At 43.4% G+C, this 25005-nt stretch overlaps 1 protein-coding gene across 2 annotated transcripts in view; it reads left to right on the top strand.

The window, feature by feature from the left end:
• KLHDC4 (kelch domain containing 4) overlaps positions 1 to 14115 on the top strand; it is a 65528-nt gene extending 51413 nt beyond the window's left edge. For both annotated transcript variants that reach the window (XM_038754797.1, XM_038754796.1), the window contains 4 exons: positions 5460 to 5668; positions 8805 to 9207; positions 12883 to 12993; positions 13520 to 14115. In XM_038754797.1, coding sequence (XP_038610725.1) covers positions 5460 to 5668; positions 8805 to 9207; positions 12883 to 12993; positions 13520 to 13695 — 899 coding nt within the window. In that variant the 3' untranslated portion in view covers positions 13696 to 14115. The remainder of the gene's footprint in view (positions 1 to 5459; positions 5669 to 8804; positions 9208 to 12882; positions 12994 to 13519) is intronic.
• The last annotated feature ends 10890 nt before the right edge of the window (positions 14116 to 25005 follow it).

Below are 25005 nucleotides of genomic sequence, written 5' to 3'. Positions count from 1 at the left end.
CAAACACTGAGCTGGGTACAAGATAATCAGATTTGACACAGTCCACATCCCATATGGGGCTCACAGCTGAGGTAACTGAGGCCCAGAGAAGTGAAATGACTTGCACAAGGTCACACAGCAGACAAGTGGCGGAGCTGAGATTAGAACCCAGGTCCTCCAACTCTCAGGCCCATGATCTTTCCACTAGCACACACAGCTTAGAGGCATTGGGCCCTTAATATTGATTTCCTGGTAAGAGTTCCTCACAACTGCTACGAGGCTTCCCACTCGAGATTTACAGCTGATTTGGGAAGCAGCCCAGTAACACCATCCCCAAGTTAGCACTCCTGGAAATAGCCATCTTGAAGAATTTGTTTTAATGCTAAACAAACCAGATGGACTACTGTTCTGGGACCAACCTTAAGTTGGGCTTTTTTTCCTTCTTTTTCTTTGCGTATCTGATGCACATTTTAAAATAAGATGGAACGCCATGATTAACTGCTCATCTTATGATATTATGTAATGCTTTCCTATCTCTTGTTAGGGAATGTGGCAGTCCAGCAGGCTAGTCATCCTCTCACAAAGAGGAAGGAGAAAGGCCCAGAGGTTTCTAGAATAGGGAATCGGCTCATTCCTCAGGACCCTTCACAGAGGGAAAGTTCTTTTGCATGGGATGAGCACATACCTGGTGACATGAGCAGTAGCAGAGCCAGTACGGGAAGAATTGGATGTGGAGGCTAGAAAGCGAGGAAAATCCTCAGAGCCATAGGAAGAATTATTTCCCTGCCACCCTCCCAGACTCTTGATAGGGAAAGCAGCATGAAGCTGGTGTTTGTTAAGGATGGCTGAGAATCAGCAGGGTGAACCACCAAGAAAGAATCCCTGGATGGCATCCCCACAGAAATGAAACAATATTGTAGTGGGATGATAAGATTGGGAATTTTTTTTAAAATGGTATTTGTTAAGCGCTTAATAGTGTCAAACACTGTTCTAAGCCTGGGGTAGATACATGTGAAATAGGTTGGACACCGTCCCTGTCCCGCATGGGGCTCACGGTCTTAAATAGGAAGTAGAAGAGAAAACGGGAGAACTGAGACACAGAGAAGTTAGGTGAGTTTCCCAAGGTTATACAGCAATCAATCAATCAATCGTATTTATTGAGCGCTTACTTGTGCAGAGCACTGTACTAAGCGCTTGTACTAAGCAAGCATTTGGCAGAGCTGGGATCCCCTTACCCCCAGGCCCGTGCTCTTTCCACTAAGCCAAGATAATTCTCAGTTAAGTTAGGATCTAGTACCAAATCAGAGGTAGGCGGTTATTCCTGAATTGGTAAGATTGAGTTGTATCACTACCTTTGCTGATGAAACCTTTAAGTGGACTGGTTTTGCGTTTGTAACTAAAGGAAATTCCTGTGTAGTCTCTGTGGGTAGAACTTGCACATATGAAGGGAGGGAGGGCATTTGGCACTGAGTGCCTCAGCAGCTGAGCCCCTAGGGTTTGGGGCTGGCTAACTGGACCCTGGATGCTTGAAATACCAAATTTAAGAAAAATGGGATGGTGGCAGAACTACCAGAGCAATCTCACCGTGCACTACCGAGGAGCCCTTTGAGGAGTCCCTGTCCTGGCTTTAAATTGTCATGGACCCTAGGTACCCGAGTGTTTGAAACTGGGCGCCCGACTTCCAAAGTGACCAGAAATGTTACAGGCAGACTGTCCTAACCCTGTGTCCCTCTGGGCCCAGGTGTAATGCCGGGAAGGTCTTTCTTCTCACCCGTGGGTTATCACAATAAAGTGGCCAGTGTTTCAGCAGCTGAGATTTGCCCCTCATTTTTAGCATCAGTCCCATAAGTATATAGAGCTGGGTTGCTCAGTAAGGCAGAAATGGGGCTAGGGTTTGCTGTTTGAGGAGCAGTATGGCCTAGTGGCTAGAGGACAGGCCTGGGAGTCAGAGGACCTGGGTTCTAATTCCGGCTCCTCTACTTGTCTGGCTGTGTGCCCTTGGGCAAGTCAGTCAACTTTTCTATGCCTCAGATCTCTCCTCTGCAAAATGGGGATTCAATACCTGATCTACCTTCCCTTCCCTGACTTGGCTGTGAGCTCCATGAGGGACCTGATTATCTTTATCTACCCCAGAGCTTGACACATAGTAAGTGCTATGTACCTTGATGACAGTAATGATGGTATTTGTTAAGCGCATACTATGTCAGGCACTGTACTAAGCACTGGAGGCAGTGTACTCAACGCTGGAAGCACATTCGTCTGTGTCGCTGCCGACCTGTCACCCACACCCTGCCTCTGGCCTGGAGCACCCTTCCTCTTCATATTAGAGAGATAATTGCTCTCCTCCACTAGAAAGCCTTATTGAAGGCACATCTCCTCCAAGAAGCCTTCCCTGACTAAGCCCTCCTCTCCTTTTCTCCCACTCCCTTCTGTATCACCCTGACCTGCTCCCTTAATTAATTCATCCTCCCTTCCATCCCCACCGCGTATATGTATATTTCTGTAATTTATTCTTTTGTTCTTTAATGTATATTAATGTCTATGGCCCCCCTCTAGAGTATGAGCTCACTGTGGGCAGGGAACGTGTCTGTTATTGTATTATCTTTTCCCAAGCACTTTGTACACAGTAAGCACTCAATAAGTATGATTGAATGAATGAATGCTTAAATACCACAACAGTAATAGCAATAGTATTATTATTATTATTTTTCCACATGGCCTGATCCTTCCTCCCTCCATCCCGTCCCTCAACTCCTTCCAAAGATGCTGGGACCTGTTGAAACAAGTTCACTTGGGATCTTGCCCAGAAGGAAAAAGTCTAGGGGCCCCCCAGCTAAATGGCCCCCGAGGGACAGGTGCCATGTCTTATTTCCAGTTTGAAGGTGGTAGAGTGGTGGTCCGTTGGATATGAAGCCGGAGGGAGTTTCAGGTCATCGGGAGGATATGAGCAAGGGTTTGGCGGCAAGACAGATGAGATTTAGGTACCGTCAGTAGGTTGGTATTAGAGGAGCAAAGTGTGGGCTGCTCTGTAGTAGAAGGTTAGCGAGTCAGTTAGGAAGGGGAGAGCTGTTCAGGGTTGTAGTCGAAGCAACGTGGCTTAGTGGAAAGCCACTTGATAAGGAGTTCCTTTTCGATGCTAAGGAAATAAGTGCTGAATGGTCAGTTTTCTCAAAGTAGCACCGTGAACAGTGGATCCACCCCAAAATGCTCAGCTGTAGCATTCTACCCAGTGAAAGTGCTGACACTGTTTTGATGGCAGTGACAAAAGATGTGATTTTTAAAATGTAATTTAATTTAGTAGTAAAATAGTAGAGAAATTGTAGGTACCTGGAGGAAGATGGGATCAAAGCCAGTAAGCAAACCTAGAAATTTTCAGTGAACAGATGATGATAGGCTTTTTGTTGGTGTGTGTGTGTGTAACCTAATTATACACTCAGTATTTAAAAGAATAATTTTGGTTTTCTTAAAGCCATACAGTAGCTCCACAACTTAATGTTTTAAATAGTTCAGATTCAAGCATCAGAATGAGGACTGAGACCTATAGTAAAATCACATTAATTTGGACTCCACAAATGCAGAATTTATGTCATGTCTTCTTTTGCCCTTCAGTGCTGCTAGAAGAAGGTAGATTTTGATCTAAAAATGGAAGTGTTTGACAGACCCAGGGGTTTCCAAATCTCAGCTGAACTGAAACTGCAGGAGATATATAGAGGCATGCGAGAATCAGTTGAGGGAGGAGCCAGAAGGGTAATCACCTACTTGGCTTAGTGCCTGACTCCCTCACTCAATTGAAAACTCCGTGAGGCTAGTTATCATGTCTTCCAACTTTCTTGTACACTCCACAGCATTTAATAAGCACAGTGCTTAGCAGAGAGGTGCTCAGTAAATACTGTTGATGGATTGATTTGAATTTCCAGCTACATAAGACAGATTTAAAAGCAAGCAAATGAAAGAGAACACTGCAATAAATAGCTAAATTTCAACTGAGCATAAAGGAGACATCCAAAATTCTCTGACAAAGGTGCATTGAAGTATTACAATTCAGGCTTTCCATTAATTGGGACTTGACTGCCCATCCCTCCTTCCCTTCTAAATTTGTGGTTTTCACTGTGCCTAGAAGGCCAGAAATTCCAGGAATGGGTAGATTCACAGGCTTGGAGATAGTGTCCAGAGAGCTACATCAGAGATGAATGTTAAAAGGTTAGGTTTTTTTAATGCTTCTATAATTTGATTCCGGGTGGGATAATTAGAGCTCATGGGTTCTTTTCATTTGAACAAGATAGGATTTGGGATGAGTTGAAAGTGAGTGACTATAAACAGAAAGTTTAGAAAGACTAGAGATTTGGGGAGGGAAGAACATGTTATTTTATATGAACCAAGTGAAAGGAAGTTCATGTGGAAAGAGTCTCTCAAATAGACTTCAAGCCAATGAAGAAGAGAGAATCAATTCAACAATGGTGTTTATTGGTGTCCTATATGCAGAACACTGTATTAAGTGCTTGGGAGAATTCAGTGCAACAGAATTGGTAAATGCATTCCCTGCCAACAAAGAGTTTACAGTCTAGAGGGGGAGACAGACACTAATTACAGATATGTCAATAAGTGCTGAGGGTGGGATGAATATCAAGAACCCCGAGGGAAGTAGAAGTATTGAAAGAGTTACTTAATAGAAATCTGGGTAACTCCATTTTTTAAAAAAAATTTTAGAATCCCAGATTAAAATGTTATTCTAGGAGCAGGAAAAGAAACCCCTCTATTTCCCGAAATTGTCTTTGTATATCAGGAAGAGTGGAGGAGATTGTGTTGTGGGATTTATCATTATGTAGTAAGCCTTTGAATATAATATTAGGCTTAGATAACCAAAGGACTTATGTCTATATCATTTACTTTTGTCCTTTTTCTAGATTTGCGATGAATGCTTGACCATCACTGTATTTCACCTCCTTGCTGGACTGACTCTCTTCTTCTGTCATTCTTTAAAACTGTGTTTTGACATTGTCTTTCATGTTATGGTAAAAGTATGTAATTTATAGTTGAATGCATAATTACTCCGTAAAGGGAGCAAGGGCAAAATGTAATATATACCTCAGCTGCATGATTAAACTGGCAAATGGACATGATTTAATATTTGTATTTTAACAGCTTCTTTAAATAATGATAAAGCAACCAAATACGTCAATGGGAGGTATACAGATATCCCTCTGTAGCTGAGGGATTACTAAAACTTCCCGGTACCTTTGTAAATACATAGAAAAAAGTGTACTTTTCTTCACACATTTTTACCAACCTGCCATTCTTCGTGGACTACTGGTAATATATTTTTACTTGCCTGCCATAAAATGTACTTGCCACAGCTGAATAGGCAAGTGACCACTTCCAAACCTAGACTAGAGTTCTGTACTTTCCCCTATCTTTTCATGGGCCTGGTTTTCAGCCGTCTCTCATCCCTCTGAATTTACCTGTTTTCTCTCTGTTACCAGGTAAATGGACATGGACTCGAATTAACCCTTCTGGAGTGAAGCCCACTCCGAGGTCTGGCTTCTCTGTGGCCATGGCCCCCAATAATCGGACCCTCCTGTTTGGGGGTGTGTGTGATGAAGAAGAGGAGGAAAGCATCGAGGGTGATTTCTTCAATGACCTATACTTGTACGACACAGTCAAGAATCGCTGGTTTGCAGGGCAGCTAAAGGTATTCTGTCCCTCAGGTGGATGAATTAAGCCATCGTAATTGGGATGACTACAAGTTCACAAATGTCTGTTTTAGAATAATAGAAAAAAAATATTAGCTGTAGACTTGGGTACACCAGGTGGAGAAAAATCTGAAATAGCAGTTGATGCTGGGATTTTTTTTTTCCAGGAGTAGGTATTGCCATGAATTAGTAGGACTATCCAGTCTTCTGGATAAATCAATGTTTTTTTTCTTCTTCCCTTTTCCTTTCCCCTCTTCCTGTAATTTTCTCCTGGTCACTCTTGTCACCTCCCCTGTTACTCCTCCTTTAAGTCCTTACTAAGTTCCAGGCACTGTAATAAGTGCAGGGGTAGATACAAGCTAAACAGGTTGGACATAGTCCATAGCCCCAGTGGGGCTCCCAGGCTTAGTCCCCCTTTCATGGATGAGGTAACTGAGGCACAGAGAAGTGAAGTGACTTGCTCAAGGTCACACAGCAGTCTAGTGGCAGAACTGGGATTAGAACCCAGGTCTTCTGACTCCAAAGCCTGTTCTTTTTCCAGTAGGCCATGCTGCTCCCTGGCTCTTCTGCTAGGTCCCTCAACAGTTCAGTGGTTTTATTAGTCTATGTCTTTTTTCCTTTCTCTCTCTTTCCCTCTTCCCATCTTGCCTCTGGTCATTTCTGCCCAATTCTCAGTCCTTTTTGTTCCATCTTTATGACTCCTTTCATTTCCCCTACTCGTTCTCCCCTCTTGTCTGCCATTGCATTTCCCCATTTTCCTGCTATTTTCATCTTTTGTCCTCTGAAGATCTTGAAGAACAGTGGGTGCAATCCCATCTCCCATTCTCTTCCCCTGTCCTCCTGCACTTCCTTTTGCCCTTTGGCCTTTTTTTCCTAATCAGTACTTGTACTTACCCTTGTCTTACCACCCCACCCCCTTGGTAAAAGGGACTTATTGGGTTTTCTCTTGGGTTCATCCTTTGGACAGGACTCCATGGGAGAAGGAAAGGAGGAGAAACCATTGGAGAATGGACTCCCTTCCTCATGTATTTTGGTCCAGGGGATAGTTGCCATAGTGGTAGTGGCAGTTGGCAGGAGGAATCTTTTTTGTCCTTTTTATAGTCTTGGGTCCATTTCTATTGTGCTCTGTTTCTTTCCCAGTCTCACTCCTTCTTAGTTACTCAGTGTCTGTTATTGTCCCTTGCCTTGACCACCTCTCCATTCCTGGAACCTTCTCTCCTTTGGCTCCCTGCCACTGGCCATCTCTACCTTGTCTCCCTTCCCTGCTGGGACTTAAGGAGCAGCTGGGCTCTCTATTCAAGTAGTGCTGACATCATGGTTTTGTTCATCTTACCTCGAACACCTGCAGCCTATTTCTAAGTACCTGCTTATACTGTAGAACTCTCCATCTGCTTCCATGTTGCTTCCCAACCTGCTGGGATCAGGAGGCCTGAGGGGTCTCAGCTCTGATTGTATTCCCTTCCTTGCTTAATTCCTCTGCACACAAGGAAACAGCAATCGTGCTACATCTCTCACACACGTGCGCACACACACACACTCACACTCACTCTTTCGCTCTCCCTCTTTTTCTCTCCCCTTTCTCCCTCTTCATCTCTCTCGCACATAATTCTTGCTGAGAATCTTTTGAATCTGATGTTTGCTTTTTAAACAATTCCTCTTTATTATTTTTTATGGGACTTGTACAGTGCTTATTATGTGCCAGGCATTTACTAAGCACTGGGGTGGATACAACCTAACCGGGTTGGACACAGTCCCACGTCTGACTCACGGTCTTAATCCCCATTTTACAGATTGGGTAACTGGGGCCCAGAGAAGTTAAGTGACTTGCCCAGGGTCACAGAGCAAGCAGGCAGAAGAGTCGGGATTAGAACCCAGGTCCTTTTGACTGGGCCATGCTGCTTCTTATCTTCTTTCAAGATGAGAGGCTCATCGACTGGACCTCCATCAGTGGTTAGGGATGGGGCGATTCAGCTGACGGCACACATCTTCCCCATCTGGCCTTCCCCTTCTTACAGACTTGATTTCTGAGCCTGTGTTTACAGTGCCACTAATTGATATTAAGTGTGCACTTCGTATCTATTTCCACACCTCTCTGCTTTGACTATCTGGTGAGCCACAGTAGATGGCAGAGGGAATGAAGTGAGGTACTCACACCTAGTAGAGGAGGCTTTCCAAGTTCACAGACCTAAAAGCTAGTAAGATGTCGATTGCTCCCAAATCGCAGCCTTAAAAATTGAACGTTTTTAAGAGGTAAAGATTCCATTCAGACTCCCAAGTTAAGAGCCCATTGGGTAGGGATTGTCTCTTTTTGTTGCCGAATAGTACTTTCCAAGCGCCTTAGTACGGTGCTCTGCACAGAGTAAATGCGATCGAATGAATGAATGAAGGCCTAGGAAGAGGAATAAGCAACCTCAGGCCAGAGAGCAGCAAACTTGTTACGTAAAGTGGCTAAGAAGCTTCAGCTACTCTGTGAACATTTGTGAAATGAAAAAGAGAAAGTAGAATCTTTATAAAGAAAAAGTTTAGTACATAAAGCTTTTGGAAGCAGTGTTGGTTTCTTCTTGCTTCCATTAGCTTGGCATAGAACAAAGGGGAAAAAATAGGTATGACTGCAGCCTTCTATTGAGTTTGCCCTATGAGGTATCCGGTTGTTACCCAAGAAACTTTCCCTCTTTGAGAGCAGACTGATCTGCCTCGAAATTCTTGGCAGGCCTCCTTAGTCCTCCAAAGGCACCAAGTGTTACTCAGCAGTGCACTATAATTTACCACTTCCTAATTGTATTTTGATTACATTAAGTGGTGGGTTATTTTCTCCTGCCTGGGTCACAAAATAGTGAAGGCACAGGGGAGACTAGAGGGTTAATTCCTCTTTTTTTACAGGCGCTATGCTTTCAGTTGCTATAGTAAAAGCACCAACACTCCTGAGCCCCCAAGTTTCATTTATGTTTTTGCCTTCAAAAAATAACAGCCAATATAGAGACCAATAGCATGTGAAAGCGTGTGCCGCTCAGAATTGATTTAGGCCATCAGTTGCTGTAAAAAAAATTTTGTAACTCGAGAAGGCCGTTCCCTGTTCTGTGTCATTGGAGTTCACTGGCTTGTGTGTTCTTTGGCTTCTTTTTGTCATATCACTAGGGACCTAAATCGGAAAAGAGAAAACGCAGGAGGGGCAAACATCCGGAACCTGAGGGACTTGAACAGGAGGAGGGTGCCGGGCCCAATCCCCAGGAACCTTTGGAAGTGATCAAAGAGGTGATTGCAGAGGATGGAACAGTCATGACTATTAAACAAGTCATCTCAACCCCTGGGATGGAAGCAGAGAGATCTGAATCTGAAGATGAAGCTGGAGGGGAGGCCTGCGGCCCTGTCATGGAACCCTGTCCCCGCTCTAATGCTATGCTGGCCGTGAAACATGGCCTACTTTATGTGTACGGGGGCATGTTTGAAGCCGGAGACCGCCAGTTCACACTCAGTGATTTCTACTGCATTGATCTTCACAAACTGGAAGAATGGAAAGTGTTGGTGGAGATGGATCCAAGTAAGCCGGGGCCAGAGTTTCTCTGTTGTCTTACTTGTGCACAAGAAGCACCATTTACAGGGTCAGACCAATGGTCCGAGCAGCCAATATGCTGTCTCTGAGAGACGACAAGATGCTTTGGGAAGCGAGCAGTGTGGCGGTTGCTCTCTTGGACAACCAGGGCAATCCATTGTTCAGAGATCAGGCTCAGGGGTACAGGGTCAGATTTCCTTTCTTTCCCCGTGTTGACCACTTCATTCAGTCAGCCAGGTTCATTCCAGCTTTGAATTTTGTTTCTCTGAAATTCCGTCCAGTTAGTCCGAGACTTAAGCCTGATGAGATGATGTTCATATATGGGAAAGGGATGATTTAAAAATTCAGTCACTCTGCCCCTGGGTTTTCGGCAGCTGTGGCTAGTTATATCTTGAGACTATTTTTTCACCCTGGATAAATCTTGTTTGAGCCGACAGATCTTTTAGTGGTGGTCTATTTAGGGTGCTGCTGATTGGTGAGTCATTGCAGAGCAGATTTTAGTTGGGGCCTGATTCTTTAGATTGTCAGAAGGCTGCTGTTTTTATTCACAGAAGAACTAAACTTGGCAAAGGTTAATCTCTCTAGAAATCTTTCTCCACCTCTAATTTTGAACTATGTGGCTTTGTTCATTGTTTGATCTGAAACTCTTCCTTTAATCTTTCAATCACCATCTAAAATAATACCTCAGTCTCACCGGTTCTTTCCATTGCCGTATTATTTCTAGAGTAGGCTTTTCTAGGGTCAGGTCAGTAATTTTGATATACTGTGACTGGAGAATAGAGAAGAAACAGATTGATGAGAGACTAATAATTGTTCTATTTTTGAAGTGCTTGCTTGTATGCCAGGCACTGCACTAAGTATTGGGGTAGGTACAGGATAATCAGATCCCACATATGGCTCACAGAGTAAGTAGGAGGGAGAACAGGTAGTAAACTCCCATTTTGCAGATGAGGGAACCGAGGCACAGAGAAGTTGTAACGTGCCCATGATCACACAGCAGGTAAGTAGCGGAGCTGGGCTTTGACAGATGATCCATATCCATTGCTGTAGAATGGATGATTATGCCCAGGATATGTAACCAGATTAAGAAAAAAAAGATCCCTGCTTGGCGGGAGTTGTTAGAAATGGTCAGCATCTAAAAAAAATCCAAATTTTGAGAATACTTTAATATTGCTTAAAAGGTGGATCCCAAAGACTGTTTGGCTGAAATATTACAGAATTAAATTACAAGGGAAAACTGAGGAAAAAGTGTATTTGAAAGTGTCAGTCTCCTCCTCTAGACTGTAAACTCGTTGTGGCCAGGGAACACGTCTACCAACTTCATATTGCATGCTCCCTAGCCCTTAGTATAGTGCTCTGCACACAGTAAGCACTCAATAAATACGATTGATTGATTGAAATCCCATCTGGGTCAGTCAGTCCAGCGGTCTGCTCAACCCAGTGTTCTGTCAGTAGTAGTTATTGAGTGCTCATCCTTTGCAGGGCACTAAAATAAGTAATTGGTAGAGATCGATTCAATCGTATTTATTGAGCGCTTACTGTGTGCAGAGCACTGTACTAAGCGCTTGATAGGAAGTGGTCCATGCCTTCCAGTCACGTACAGTTTAGTTAGGGAGGCAGGCATTAAAATATATTACTAGTAGGTGGAAACAATTAAGTCCAAAGATAGGTTCATAAATTCTACTGGGGATTGAGGCCGGGTGTGAATATTCAAGTACGTAGGTGACTTGGAAGTGCCGAAGTGACAGTGGGGAGTTGAGATTTATTGGGGAGAGTCCTGCTGGAGTAGATGTAATTTCAGAAGGGTCTGGAAGATGGGCCAGGGGGGAAGTAGTGGGCTGGAAGATGTGAAGTGGGAAGGGAGTTAAGGGCAGAAGGGAAGCTCTGAGCAAGAGATTGCTGAGAGAGATGAGAGTGAGGCACGGTGAGTACGTTGGCTTGAGAGGAGCTGAGTGTGCTAGCTGGGCTGTAGTAGGAGAAGAACTAGGGGGCAGAAAGCTGATGGAGTGTCTTAAGATAATGGTCAGTAATTTCTTCCTGTAGAGAGGAATTGCCAATGATTTTTGAAGAGTGGGAAAATGCATGCAATTAAGCCCTTAATATATGCCAAGCACCATACCAAGTGTCTAAATCATGACAGTTTGGGAAGTCTGGAAGACTTGGAAAATAAATTCTAATTATCTTATCTTCTATAATCTCGTTGTTTGACTAGACCTGCTTTCTGACTCCACTTATGAAAATAAAGGAGAAGGCCACATCTGGGAAAATTGTAAACCAGATTTTTATTTGTTGAGGATTTAAAACTAGCAGCTTAGCAACAGTTGTGTGGGTGGGGCCCGGGCAGCAGGTTCACCATACTGGAAGGGTTAGAAAGTATTACTCATGGCACTGGGGAATGGGCAAGAAATAAAAGTGATCAGGGTGGTCCATTTCAGTTCTCTGACTTATCGGGTCCTCACCATTTTCACTCCTCTTTGCTCTGATTCTGCCACAGCATCCCTTCGCCCCCCCTCCCACCTCCTCCCTTGGGTCTGAGGGATGCCCACTGGTGACAAGATGGCATCGATTATCAGGACATTGGTGGACTTGGACATCTAGAATGTTCCATTAGCTGGTTGAAGGAAGGTAGATGTATGGAGATATTCATACTCGGCTACTTTGTCCTTTTTTGAAAGAAACTCAAAGCACCCTAGAAATTTTGCCTAGTCAGGCCCATTACCTCCGATTTCACATTGTTAGCGTTTGAACTTGTAGGAGATTCAGGGTTTGGCATTCTGAAAAGTTTCAGCAGTGATAATTCTTAGTTTTTATTGAAATTACCCCAAGGAGCAGAAGCATGTTTATTCTTTACATCAAATACTTTTTCCTAGATTGTGCCTTAGGGAGGACTGAATTACAGTTGCATCCCTTTGGTACAATCAGTACATTCTGTCCCTGCACGTGTGTGCTCTCTCTCTCGCTCTCTCTGTCTCCCTCCCTCTCTCTCCCCCCTTCTCTCCCGCTTCCTCCCCCACCTCTCTCCCCCTCCCTCCATCCCTCCCCTTCTCCCCCCTCTTCCTTTCTCTTCAGAAAAAAATACAGTAGCAACATCTTTTGAACAAGTCCATATGACTCCCGAAGTTAAAGATTAGAAAATAATGCATTTTAAGACTGTGCTACTTTTGAGTTGGGGGGATGCTTTGTTTTCTTTCTTGACTCCTTCCTATGGCAGCTCTCCAACAGTAAACCAATTCCTGAATGAAGCTTGTTTGGGTGGTCTAATGATAGGGGAGATGAGTTACACCTGAAAGCCTTGAGTCACTGCTTCTCACATCTCTTAACATCTTCCTTGGTGGCAGTCATTTGAACATTATATCATGCTGTGAGTTTTTGCTTTATCTATATTTTCTTTTGCCCGTATGGAATTCTTTGCTCCAATCTATTTAATGTTCACAGTGGGGAAAAACTCATTGTATATCTTGCCCCATCTTGCATCTGATTCTCAAGGATGATCAGGGAGTGAAAGAGGTATACTTCAAGCCATCTGTTTCCATAATAAACAGTTCAACAGTAGAGTAGAGCATTGAATTCTCAGAGGAAAGCACTAGGTAACATGTTATAATTCTCCTGTGGCATTCCTGAGACCTAATTTAAAAACCATGTGAGTTTATTTTGCCATTACAGAAACCCAAGAGTGGCTCGAGGAATCCGACTCTGAAGATGGAGATGATGGAGAAGGTGCAGAAGGAGGGGATGAGGACGAGGACACAGAAGAAGAGAGCGAAGAAGATGAAGGTATTTGTGCAGTAGAATCAAAGACAATTTTGTGTTCACAATGATCCCGTTGATACTTGGGGTTAGTGGAAGAAACACCAGCCAGGTGTCTGAAGTTAGGGTTGAGGTCTGTCGATTCCCTGAAGAAAGAGGAGAGTTTCTTGGGAAAATTGTAGATGAAAGTGAAGATATATTAACCAAATTGGTAGTACGGGAAACTTACCTGGTTCAAAGGCTGTTCTATGAGCCTGTGTTCTTGGACTTTAGGCCTAACATTGCAGTGTGTGAACTGTGAACAAAAAATGGAAGTGACAGCTTGAATCCTAGTTTGTCCTTTCGTTACAGAAAGGCTATTAAATTTTGCAGTTGGTTGGCTTTAATTGTTATATATAGTAGCAAAATTACAAGAGAGTGACCTTGAGCTTTTCACCTCATGGGATTGCCTTTGCAGCTTCTGAATTCACTCACACACATTCTCCTTTTCTCTCTTTCCTGCTGTTCCTCCCCCTTCTCCTCCTCTCACTTTTCCTCCCCTCCTGACTCCCAGAAGAGGAGCAACACCCTTCAGTTGAACCTGAGGAGAAATTCACAGACTATCTGCCTAGGACTGAACAGTACTGGGTTAAATTGGCTCAGAGCAACATGGGGACCGATGCAAAGGAGAAGAAGGTGCTGAAAGTGGCCCATGCCATGGCAAAGACATTTTTTGACAGCTCCGTCTAGAGACAGCAGTTGTTCTCCGCTTCGTAGAATGGGTATTGAACAGTTGAGAGATGTCGCTACACTGAAATTGTGGTTAATGCAAATAAATTCGGCCCATTGCAGACACCTGCAAGCTCACCCTAAGATCTCAGGAGGATCCGTCTTTCTGGTACTATTCACCAACTTGTGCCATTCAGAATTGAGAAAAAGTGTGTGGCAAGTCTGTGGCTGCCATTAGCTCTTGCTTATGAAACCATTGTAGGAAGTATATGGAAGCCAAGCAGAAAGTACTTGTTGCAGAAGATGTTGTATTTTACTGATGGTTTAATGTTCTTCAGTGTTTCCAGCTTTGGTGTATGAAAACTTGCTGAAGTAGAGATGGGGTCGGGGCTTCGGAGCTTTTGTAATAAAGAGCCATTTGGTTGGCTCATTTGTTCCTAGTGTCTTTCCACTTGTTCTTTGGCGTATTGCGCTTTACAACTTCCTGGTGGCAAGTGTTTGTGTTGAAATAGCAAGCTGTCTTTCACCCCCAGCTGTCTCTCAACTTTCCTCCCACTTCCTCTGCCTTCCCAGAAGTGATCCTTTTTGAGTTGGGAGAGGGGAGTAGACTTGGAGAGAAGGACTTTAAGTTTCTTTGAGGCACAATTTAAACACCATGTGCTTTAGTTCTGGAGAAGGCAAAAAAAAAGTGGAAGTGGGGCACAAAGATTGGCAATATGACTTCTGTGTTCAGGCAGAGTAAAACACTGTGGTTCCAGGAGGCATGGGGAAGAGGCGGTGGGAGGTGGCTCTAGGATGGGAAAACCGGAGTAAGCTGGGAGGAATAGGACTCTCAGGGAAAAGGGTTTCATAAGAAGGAGAAGAGGCTTCTCATCTGTTAAATTTAATTCAGTCCTTTGGATGGGATTCAGGTACACCCAAGAGTTGAAAAATGTCAAAAGTTGCAGTAATTGTGACAGAGCCTGAAACTAGCTCCTCGGCATAGCTCCCGATCAACTGCGTAAGTAGATGATCTGCGGAACAGGTCAGATGATCAGTTGAAGAGAAAGTGATTTTTCTGTGGTTGCTCTAGCTACAGCTGGAATTAGGCCAGGGTGCAGTGACTCAGAAAAAGAGCCTCTACTTCTTGGAAGGGAGAGGATCGACTAAAAGGGAATCCAGTTGTTAGGGATACTGGCGGAATTAGCTGCAGCATTAGACTAAATACACAATCACCAGCTCCACACCTGGACATCAAATTCCATTACAACCCTCTTAAAATGGTGAATATCTGTGCTGTTGGGGCCTTCCTGGGCTGTGACTAATTTAACTATTTTGCTCCTGACATCAGATTATGAGCACTTGTTCCTTGCCATAATGTTAATGATATTAGCCCTCTTTTTTATCGTCTAATCGGTGTAGAAGGTTTGCTGTTAAAATACGTTCGACACAAGAACGCTGTTATTTCCTTAAACCGTAATATCCTGTGATGCCACAGAGATTTACAGTTTTCGGAAATGAGCCAAGGTTGGTAACCGGCAAACATCCCCCTTCATTGCTTAAAAGCTTTAAAAAAAATTGACTCACGGCAAAGTCTATTTAACAGTGTAATGGTGCTTGGAGCTCTGGCCTTTTCTATGAAATATGTCGTGAGAAATAGCCAAAGGCTGCGTATCAACAGGGGCCCGACCCATGGATAACTACGTTAAAATTATGGGTCGACAAGACAGTGGTATCCAGATATGGGTTTGGGTCTGCTGCATTGAAAGAAAGCGTAGCCACAGCCACCGTCAAAATGTCCAGGATATGTCAGACGGGACTGTTTCATGGCCCGTCCAGAGGAAACCCTTCCATTTTTCCTCTTTCCCCCCGCCGATTTCTCTCTCCTCTTCTGGCCTTGACCCAGCCAACCCATCCAAGACACCAACTCTGCTTCAAGGGGAGGGCAGGTCTGGCGACCACTTTTGTAGTCATCAACTCGAATTAAGGTGGCCATCCTCTCGTGGAGACTCACAGTCAACCTGGGCCAGCTGGTAGATATTGGCTGCAAAGTTGACTCACTTTGCTGGATAGAACTCTTTTTTGTTTTTTTTGGAGGCTGGGGAAAAGGTTACTAAATAAAGACACCATGTAGAGTGCTAGCCCAAAGATAGTTTTGGCCTAGAGAGATACTCCATTAGTGCTTACACAACAAAAGCACAAGAACTGGACCTAACCTGGATAAACGAAAGCAAATCACCGATGGATGTCCCTTGAGCAGTAGTTACTCCATGGAGATTGTTGATCTTGGCAGCCAGCCAGCTGTGTGCTTAGTTTAGAACATGTTGGAGGGTGACTCGCTGGAGTGATTTTTTGTTTCTCGGTCAGATTAACCACATTCTGATTGGTAAAAATGAGTGCAACGGTGCTGCTACCGGTAACTCAGTCCTTTAAGCAGCAGGAATGGACAACAAGTATTCCCTATAAAGGGCTTGGTGAGTAGCAGCAGTCCTGAGAATTGTCTTGAAGATATTACTCCAGCCAATCACCATTAAAAGTAAAAAGCAGAACTGTTATTTAATGAACTTTAAAGAGATGAGCTGTCATGGTAGGGGGAATCGGAGCATTTAATTTTCTGTTACAACCAGTGTTCTCCACGCGAAGCATCTCTCCCTGCATACTAGCCACTCTCCTCCCACCCACTGGGATACATAGTTATGCTCTTTAAAACGGATTGGGGATGGAGTGGGGGGAACCCGTATGGAGCCTGAACACAGTGGTCTACAGTCTGTGGCTACCAGTAAACGCTGTTTGCTTCCGTCTATGGCGTTGTAACCTTTCTCAACCCTGCAGGTAGTGAAATCTGAAAGGGAACTTTTCTTGGTGCCTTTTTTTAAAAAAGGATCTTCAAAACTGCTTAGCCAGCAACTTCTCTGAGCACAGGATTTTGTAGCACGCACAACCTGGTGCGTTGCCTTCACTGCAGCTGCAGAGCCTCACTGTTGTTTCCAAAGAAGGCAAGCGGGTATCGTTCTGGATATCGTGCAGCAGCACGCAGCCTTTCCGAGTTTTGACGGGATTGAGTCCTTTAGAAAATGCCTGTGGTGAATCGAAAGTGGCCTCGATGACATTAACAGCTTTGTCTGTGGAGTTCCCTTCCGGGTGCCGGAGTACTGCCTGTTTGTCTAAAAATATTCAGGGGTGAATAAAAGTGAGAGATCATAGGGCTGACTGCTAAATCAGGCAGGGAACAAACCGAAGTCAGTGAATGGACCGACGGATCCTAGCAAGAGTCAGAAGGGCCATTCTAGCTCCTCTGTAACATTTCAGCAGTCCAGCCCCTTCTCCCTGCAGGGCTGTGCTAATCCAATTTTCCACTACAAATTCTACAGCCCCTTTTTGAGAGGGGAGAAGGTGATGGCAACGATGGAGGGACTCTGAAATGAATCGTGTTCTTTCCCAAACTGGTTCCTGTCCAAATTGGAGAGCATTTTTCCTCCAGCAAAGCGGTCCTTAGCCACAGGAACAGTAGGAAACGAGCCAAGGTTTTTGCCAAGCTCAACCGAAAAGCCATAGCAAAGCACCAAAAGCAGAAACCTGACCTTTTCCAAGTAGAATTCAGGATGCAATCTTTCATTTCTGCAGGCTTATCGGCAGACTCAGTTCCTTAGTCTAGAAGAGGCTAATTTGAACCCAATGAAGATGAAATAAATGGATTCCATAAGGTGAGCTGCCTTTGCCGTTTAACTGCCATGATGAGAACAAGGCTGGTAAAGAAGCATCTTGCGTACAGTACAGCGGGGGAGAAGTAAAAATATTGTACGGGGCTCTTTGATAGCCAAAAATAGAATCTATAGTGGTCGGCTTGGCACAGCAGTAAATGGGCTGTCTTTATATTGTTTTGACCGTAGGCTGGTTTACTGAGCTTAGTACTGTGTGCTGAGGCAGTTCACACTCAGGGCTCAGTGAGTTCAGGGTAATAAGTGACTAGTGAAGGCCTGGAGTTGCCTAGGTTTATTGTAATGCTAAGGAGTAATCAATTAATCATCATCATCATCATCAATCGTATTTATTGAGCACTTACTATGTGCAGAGCACTGTACTAAGCGCTTGGGAAGTACAAATTGGCAACATATAGAGACAGTCCCTACCCAACAGTGGGCTCACAGTCTAAAAGGGGGAGACAGAGAACAAAACCGAACATACTAACAAAATAAAATAAATAGAATAGATATGTACAGGCGAAATAAATAAATAATAAATAAATAAATAAATCAGATAGAACAGTGCTTGGCACATAGTAAGCGCTTAACAAATGCCATCATCATTATTTATTGAGCGCTTACTGTATGCAGGGCACTTGTACTAAGCGCTTGGGAGAGTATAACGCAGCAGTGTAACTGACAGGTTCCCTGCCCACAGCGAGCTTACAAGATGCCAGGACCTTTGTCACTGAGAGGAGCTAAGAGGTCAGACTCCCTAAAGTTTCTTATTACTGCTAGTTCGAGAGCGCACAGGACTGAGAGTCAGGAGACTTGGTTTGTAATCCTGATTCTGCCACTTTGCTGCTGTGTGACCCTGGACAATTTTCTGTGCCTTAGTGTCCTCAACTGTAAAATGGGAATTAAATGTTCTTGCTCCCCCCTATGCGAGGCAGGGGCTGGCTGTGGTTCCACTGTATTAGATAATAATAATAATAAAAATAATAATGGCATTTGTTAAGCGCTTACTATGTGCAAAGCACTGTTCTAAGCGCTGGGGGGATACAATGTGATCAAGTTGTCCCACGTGGGGCTCACAGTCTTCATCCCCATTTTTACAGATGAGGGAACTGAGACTCAGAGAAGTTAAGTGACTTGCCCAAGGTCACACAGCAGACTTGTGGTGGAGCTGGAATTCGAACCCATGACCTCTGACTCCAAAGCCCGGGCTCTTTCCACTGAGCCACGCTGCTTCTCTACCTCGTTGCTTAGCACTGTGCTTGGCATGCGGTGTGTGCTTAACGATTCCACTGGTGGAGAAGCAGTGTAGCCTAATAATAATAATAGTTATGGTATTTAAGTGCTTACTATGTGCCAAGCACTTTTCTAGGCGCTGGGGTAGATACAAGGTCATCAGGTTGTCCCGTGTGGGGCTCACGGTCTTAATCTTCCTTTTACAGGTGAGGTAACTGAGGCACAGAGAAGTTCAGTGTCTTGTCCAAGGTCACACACACAGCAGACAAGTGGCATGGGCAGGATTAGAACCCACATCCTATGACGTCCAAGCCCATGCTTTTTCCACTAAACTATGCTGCTTCTCATGCTGCTTATTCCTAATGAAATAAGCACCTGCCTGGAAGTCAGAGGGCTTGTATTCTACTCCTGGCTCTGCCCCCTGACCGCTCTGTGACCTTGGACATGTCATTTGACCACTGGGTCCTTCAGATTCCTCATCAACAAAATAGGGATTCATTCATTCACTCATTCAATCATATTTATTGAGCGCTTACTGTGTGCAGAGCACTGTACTAAGCGCTTGGGAAGTACAAGTTGGCAACATAGAGAGATGGTCCCTACCCGACAGCGGGCTCACAGTCTAGAAGAGGGAGACAGACAACAAAACAAAACATATTAACAAAATAAAATAAATAGAATACATGTACAAATAAAATGAATAGAGTAATACATACATACAAACATATATTCATTCATTCATTCAATCGTATTTATTGAATTCAATCGTATTTATTGAATTCAGTCGTATTTATTGAGGGTTTAAATACTTGTTCTCCCTTCTGTTAAAACTGTGAGGCCGTGACTGAACCTGCTCTGATTATCTCGTATCTACCCCGACGTTTAGTACAGTGCTTAGCACATAGTTAGTGCCTAACAAATACCATCATTATTATTGCCTCCACTATTGTTTTTATCATTAGCATCCAGTTTTGTTTGATTTGTTGTTGTGTGATTTCTTTTCTTCTTACCAAATGCAGCCAGCTCTTCTATTCAGGGACTTATTGTTTACTCTGCGGAATGGGAAAGAGGGGGAAGAAAAACTGAATCTTTTGTTTTTTCTTAGCAGTAGTGGTGAAAAGGCTGAGTATGAGAGGGGAAATGAAAGGAATAACCAAAATGAGTATTTTGGATAATGTTCAGATAATCTTAGCTCTCAGTGCTTAGCACGTAGTTAGTGCCTAACAAATACCATCATTATTATTGCCTCCATTAATGCTTTTATCATTAGCATCCATTTTTGTTTGATTTGTTGATGTGTGATTTGTTTTCTTCTTTCCCAATGCAGCCAGCTCTTCTATTCAGGGATTTATTGCTTACTCTGCAGAATGGGAAAGAGGGGAAAGAAAAACTGAATCTTTTGTTTTTTCTTAGCAGTAGTGGTGAAAAGGCTGAGTATGAGAGGGGGAATTAAAGGAATAACCAAAATAAGTATTTTGGATAATGTTCAGATAATCTTAGCTCTTAGTGCTCTCAATACTTAGCACATAGTTAGTGCTTAACAAATACCATCATTATTATTGCCTCCACTATTGTTTTTATCATTAGCATCCATTTTTGTTTGATATGTTGATGTGTGATTTCTTTTCTTCTTTCCCATTGCAGCCAGCTCTTCTATTCAGGGATTTATTGTTTACTCTGCGGAATGGGAAAGAAGGGAAAGAAAAGCTGAATCTTTTGTTTTTTCTTAGCAGTAGTGGTGAAAAGGCTGAGTATGAGAGGGGAAATTAAAGGAATAACCAAAATGAGTATTTTGGATAATGTTCAGATAATCTTAGCTCTCAGTGCTTAGCACGTAGTTAGTGCCTAACAAATACCGTCATTATTATTGCCTCCACTATTGTTTTTATCATTAGCATCCATTTTTGTTTGATTTGTTGATGTGTGATTTATTTCCTTCTTTCCCAATGCAGCCAGCTCGTCTATTCAGGGATTTATTGCTTACTCTGCGGAATGGGAAAGAGGGGAAAGAAAAGCTGAATCTTTTGTTTTTTCTTAGCAGTAGTGGTGAAAAGGCTGAGTATGAGAGGGGAAATTAAAGGAATAACCGAAATGAGTATTTTGGATAATGTTCAGATTATCTTAGCTCTTTCTCTCCTCCCACCAAAGTTTGGGTATTGGCAAATTACTACTATCATATTTGTGTTTTGCTTTGTTATTTCACTTAGGTGTATAAGGTTTGTAATTTGACATCTAGAGTTAATAATTTTTCATTAGTCCATATGCCAACGGCCCAGAGGATGCCCTTGTGGTCTAGCTTCCAACCATTTTGGCACATGCTGGTCTTTCAGATCCCAAGGTTGGTCCAAAGTTGAGCAACTTACTCCCACCCTGCCACCCCAGAAGACTCCAAACCCCATGGGACCCCCTGGTTTCAATCAGATTGGGGGCACTCCAGGGCCCCACTGCCCAGGGGTTCAACAGCAGAGGCCAAGAAAGCTGCAAGTTGGTAACCCTCTGCAGCAAAAAGCAACAGCAAGAAACCTCCTTTGTCACTATTCCAAAAACCTTTTCCTTTTTTTGATTTTTCCACCGAAATCCTTGACCTAGGGCATGATCTGTGGGCAGCCATTTGAAGGGAAAAGAGAAGATTAATCGTTCCAAGAGAGAATTTAGAAGAGCAGCCTAGGATGTGCAGCAGGAGAATTGGGAGAATTATTCCAACAGGAGAAAAGCAGAATGCTGTTTGTGCTCCTCTTTTTCTTCTTTTAGGAAAAATGATGAGAGACAGGGTCCTAGGAGAAAGGTAAAAACTCTTAAATACTTCTACACTGTGAGCCTAGAATGGGAAGGGTAGGGACTGTCTCTGTGTTGCCGACTTGTACTTCCCAAGCACTTAGTACAGTGCTCTGCACACAGTAAGCGCTCAATAAATATGATTGATTGACTAAGCAGGAATTGCTGAGTTTCACTTGGTAAAGAAAAAATTATAGTCTGTACTGGGAATGGGGAAAAACACTCAGTATTTCAGAGCTTAATGCTCATTGTGTTTTTATTTCTGGAAGATTCAGCAGGGCCACGAAAGGTGCATTTTTTTTAAAGGGATACTGTCAATGGCAGAAGTTCCTTCCTTTAAAAACAAATATGCATTTAACCTGTCCCCCTTTAATGATAGTGCATCTTCACCATCAGGGGCTGGTTCTTGAGAAGAGCTAGAGAGCCTTTTCATTTTGCAAACTGAATGGATTCTGTTCACTCGCTGCAAATCAAGTGCAAGAATTACCGCCCTTGAAAAATCATGGAAAAAAATGAAAGGTTTTAAAAGGTTTCAATAATTTACTAAGGTGATACTTTAACTTTCTCTGTTAAGCGCTTAAAATAAACATAATGATGGCATGATTTAAACATCACATTCATTAAAGAAATTATTTTATTACCATTTTTTAAAATAACCAAGCTATTTTTTTTCCAGCTGAAAGAAAAAAGGCCGAGGTAACTTTTTTTAGCCACTTCATCAATGAGAAAAGTTAGAATATAGTCAACATTCCCTTTTTTTTTGTCAATGCACAAAATAATCGCACTGTCAGCAAACAGTTTACATGCACCAGGAATAAAAAAAGAACAAAATTGGAAGAAAGAAAATGCAGAGTGAGACCATTTTACTTGAGGATACACAAAAAGGCATCAATGTTAATGGTTAGTGGTTTCATGTCTAGTATAAAACTGAGTCGCTGAACCAAAAAGACAAATCGATTTGAACGTAGTTGAGATCAGACACTATTGGGTGTGGTCCGGGGGGGCAAGGTGTGTAGACTGATTACTACCGTGTCCTAGATACATTGAAAATGATGTAGCGAGACACACAGTGAGGGAAAGCAGCCCCTCTGGACTGCTTTCCATGTTGTCACAGCAGACTTCCCGGAGCTGAGGAGAGATCCCGGCATGGCAGCATTGGCTTCAAGCTGCCGCCACCAGGCCCACTGGAGGTGAAAGCACAAGTCCCAGCGACCTCAGGTTATGGCAGTGACGGTGCTAAACAGGGCAGGTCTTGCTTTCTTGGCTTCCCAAGAAAAAGGAGCTCACAGTTCGACAGCTGGAGTTAGGGAAGGAAAAGCTAAGCCAGGTAGATGCCATGGAAACTTCGGATATCACTCCGCAGCCACATCAGTGCATCTCCTTTGACCACAGTGGCCAAAGTCCTGGTGTCAGACGTTTGACCCACCCCATCCTTCTAAGTGAACCGTCTGGTTTCGGTTCTAAGCAGAGCAGGGGGATAAGTAGCTCCTACAGGACCACACCAGACCTGTCTGTAAAAATGGGTTGGCTGTTCCTGCCGTAGTTTGCCCACGTAACCCACAGACAAGACCCTGCTGACTAGGAGAATTTCCCTTCTGTATATTGATCACCCTTTAGGGCCACCTCGTTGTTGTTAATAGTTGGACGGTGTTAGTAACTGATGTCAGACTTGCTGGGGTTTTTTTGGAATCAACCTGGTAATGCTTCCTATTTAATGACTATTGGAAGGCCCAGGAAGGCTCAGTTATGCAACTGGTTTGGGGGCATGTTTGGCACCATGGTTCACAACAAAAACCTTCAGCCGGCTATACGGGCTATCAAGATGGGATGCATCAGGACTCAGTACTTCTCACACAAAACACATCTCCCTTAAGATGGTGCTGGTTTTCTGCTTATGACAAAAGAACGGAACTTGGGATTAGCCCATTTCAGGGAACTGTGCTTATTCGGCTGTTGTATTGACCTTTATTTTGGATTTTGGTTTGTTATTCTGACCGCTGAAATGAAAGTTCATAAAACTGGAAGCAAATGACTGTCTAGGGACTGTACCACCATCTTGGTCGTTAACTGGCTTACCTGGGCTACTTTAATGGGCCATTCATAGAGTTCTTTATAGCTTCCTAAATTTCAGAACTGTGGAAGAGAACTGCCTATAATCATTTTCATTGCCTGTGTGACAGTAGATTAATAGGAAGTAAAGAAAATTCCAAAGAAGGGAGCACATCCTCTAACCCTAACGGATGTAGAGTGAGTGCTTTGTTATCGACAGCTCTTCAGTCTCTTGATCTTTTACATGCTCTTTGCATAAGTGACTAAAAATGAAAAATCAACATGAATGTTGAGCAAGGATTTCATAAAGAAAGGTTGGTGGACACTGTAATAGAGAAGCAGCGTGGCTCAGTGGAAAGAGCCTGGGCTTTGGACTCAGAGTTCATGGGTTCAAATCCCGGCTCTGCCAATTGTCAGCTGTGTGACTTCGGGCAAGTCACTTCACTTCTCTGGGCCTCAGTTACCTCATCTGTAAAATGGGGATGAAGACTGTGAGCCCCCTGTGGGACAACCTGATCACCTTGTAACCTCCCCAGCGCTTAGAACAGTGCTTTGCACATAATAAGCGCTTAATAAAATGCCATTATTATTATAATAGCAAGAAGTTAGGTTTGGAAGTGAGAATCTCTAGTTCTTACCAGAGTGGCTCTCAGCCTTTTTGGCCTTTTCTTAGCAGGGTTTAAAGGACCTTCACAAACAAGAGCTTCCATTCTTTGGTCTTGACATCATATTCATGTCCATTAAAGTCCCTGATTTTATTTGCGACTTGCATGCTCCACATACAGAGATTCAAAGGGAGTGGTCTTACCTGAGGCTATTTTCAACTAGCTTAGCTTTAGATTCTGCTCCTGTTTTTGCCACTAAGGTTCTAGGAACCGGAGACAAACCTCGCAGAAAACATTTGCCCCTTTCTTGTGGGCCATACATCTAGAAAACATTTATTTTCCCCTGAGGTGGAGGCAGTATGGTTATCCACTCTTCCCCTTGCCTGTGAGTTGGATTTTAACCTGGAAGTCATACTTCACATCAAGCTATAAATAGGCTGTGACAGACCTACCTCATACACTTCTAACTACAAATAACTTTGCTTTCCCTCACTTTTCTTCTGCATCCATAACTTTTCTTTCTTTTTAGTCTAAAGCTTCTAACTCCTATTTTAAATCACGATCCTCTCCTTTGCCAATAGGCCCGTGAAAGCTTGTAGCCTCATCAGCTTCCTGAGTTGTAGCCCTTAACTAGTCACTCTCTTTCTGCATTTCACGGCTTCCCACATTGCTACAGCCCCAAGCTTTGTGACAGTAAAGCAAAGACAAGTAGGAAATTTATCCATGCGTTGTTTCAAGGAGTCTTATTTACCCTTGGTCACTGATGTCAAGGAAATGATCATCGTCCTGACAGTGCCACTTCTCACATTGAGGGGTGTGAGTAAGATAATGTATCTAATGAGAATTCCTCCTTAAGAACATCACTGTAAGGGCAGAAGCTCCAACCTTCTACGTTTTTCCTTTAAGAGGAGTTTAGACCCTCAGGCACTTTGCTCTTGTTCTAAGAAAAGACACGTCCTTTTCTTAGAGACCACCAACACAACGATTCA

Source organism: Tachyglossus aculeatus, chromosome 11 (assembly GCF_015852505.1).
Source record: "Tachyglossus aculeatus isolate mTacAcu1 chromosome 11, mTacAcu1.pri, whole genome shotgun sequence".
NCBI lineage: Eukaryota > Metazoa > Chordata > Mammalia > Monotremata > Tachyglossidae > Tachyglossus > Tachyglossus aculeatus.
The sequence above is the reverse complement of the archived record's forward strand: the minus strand, read 5'-3'. Positions and strand labels throughout refer to the sequence as shown.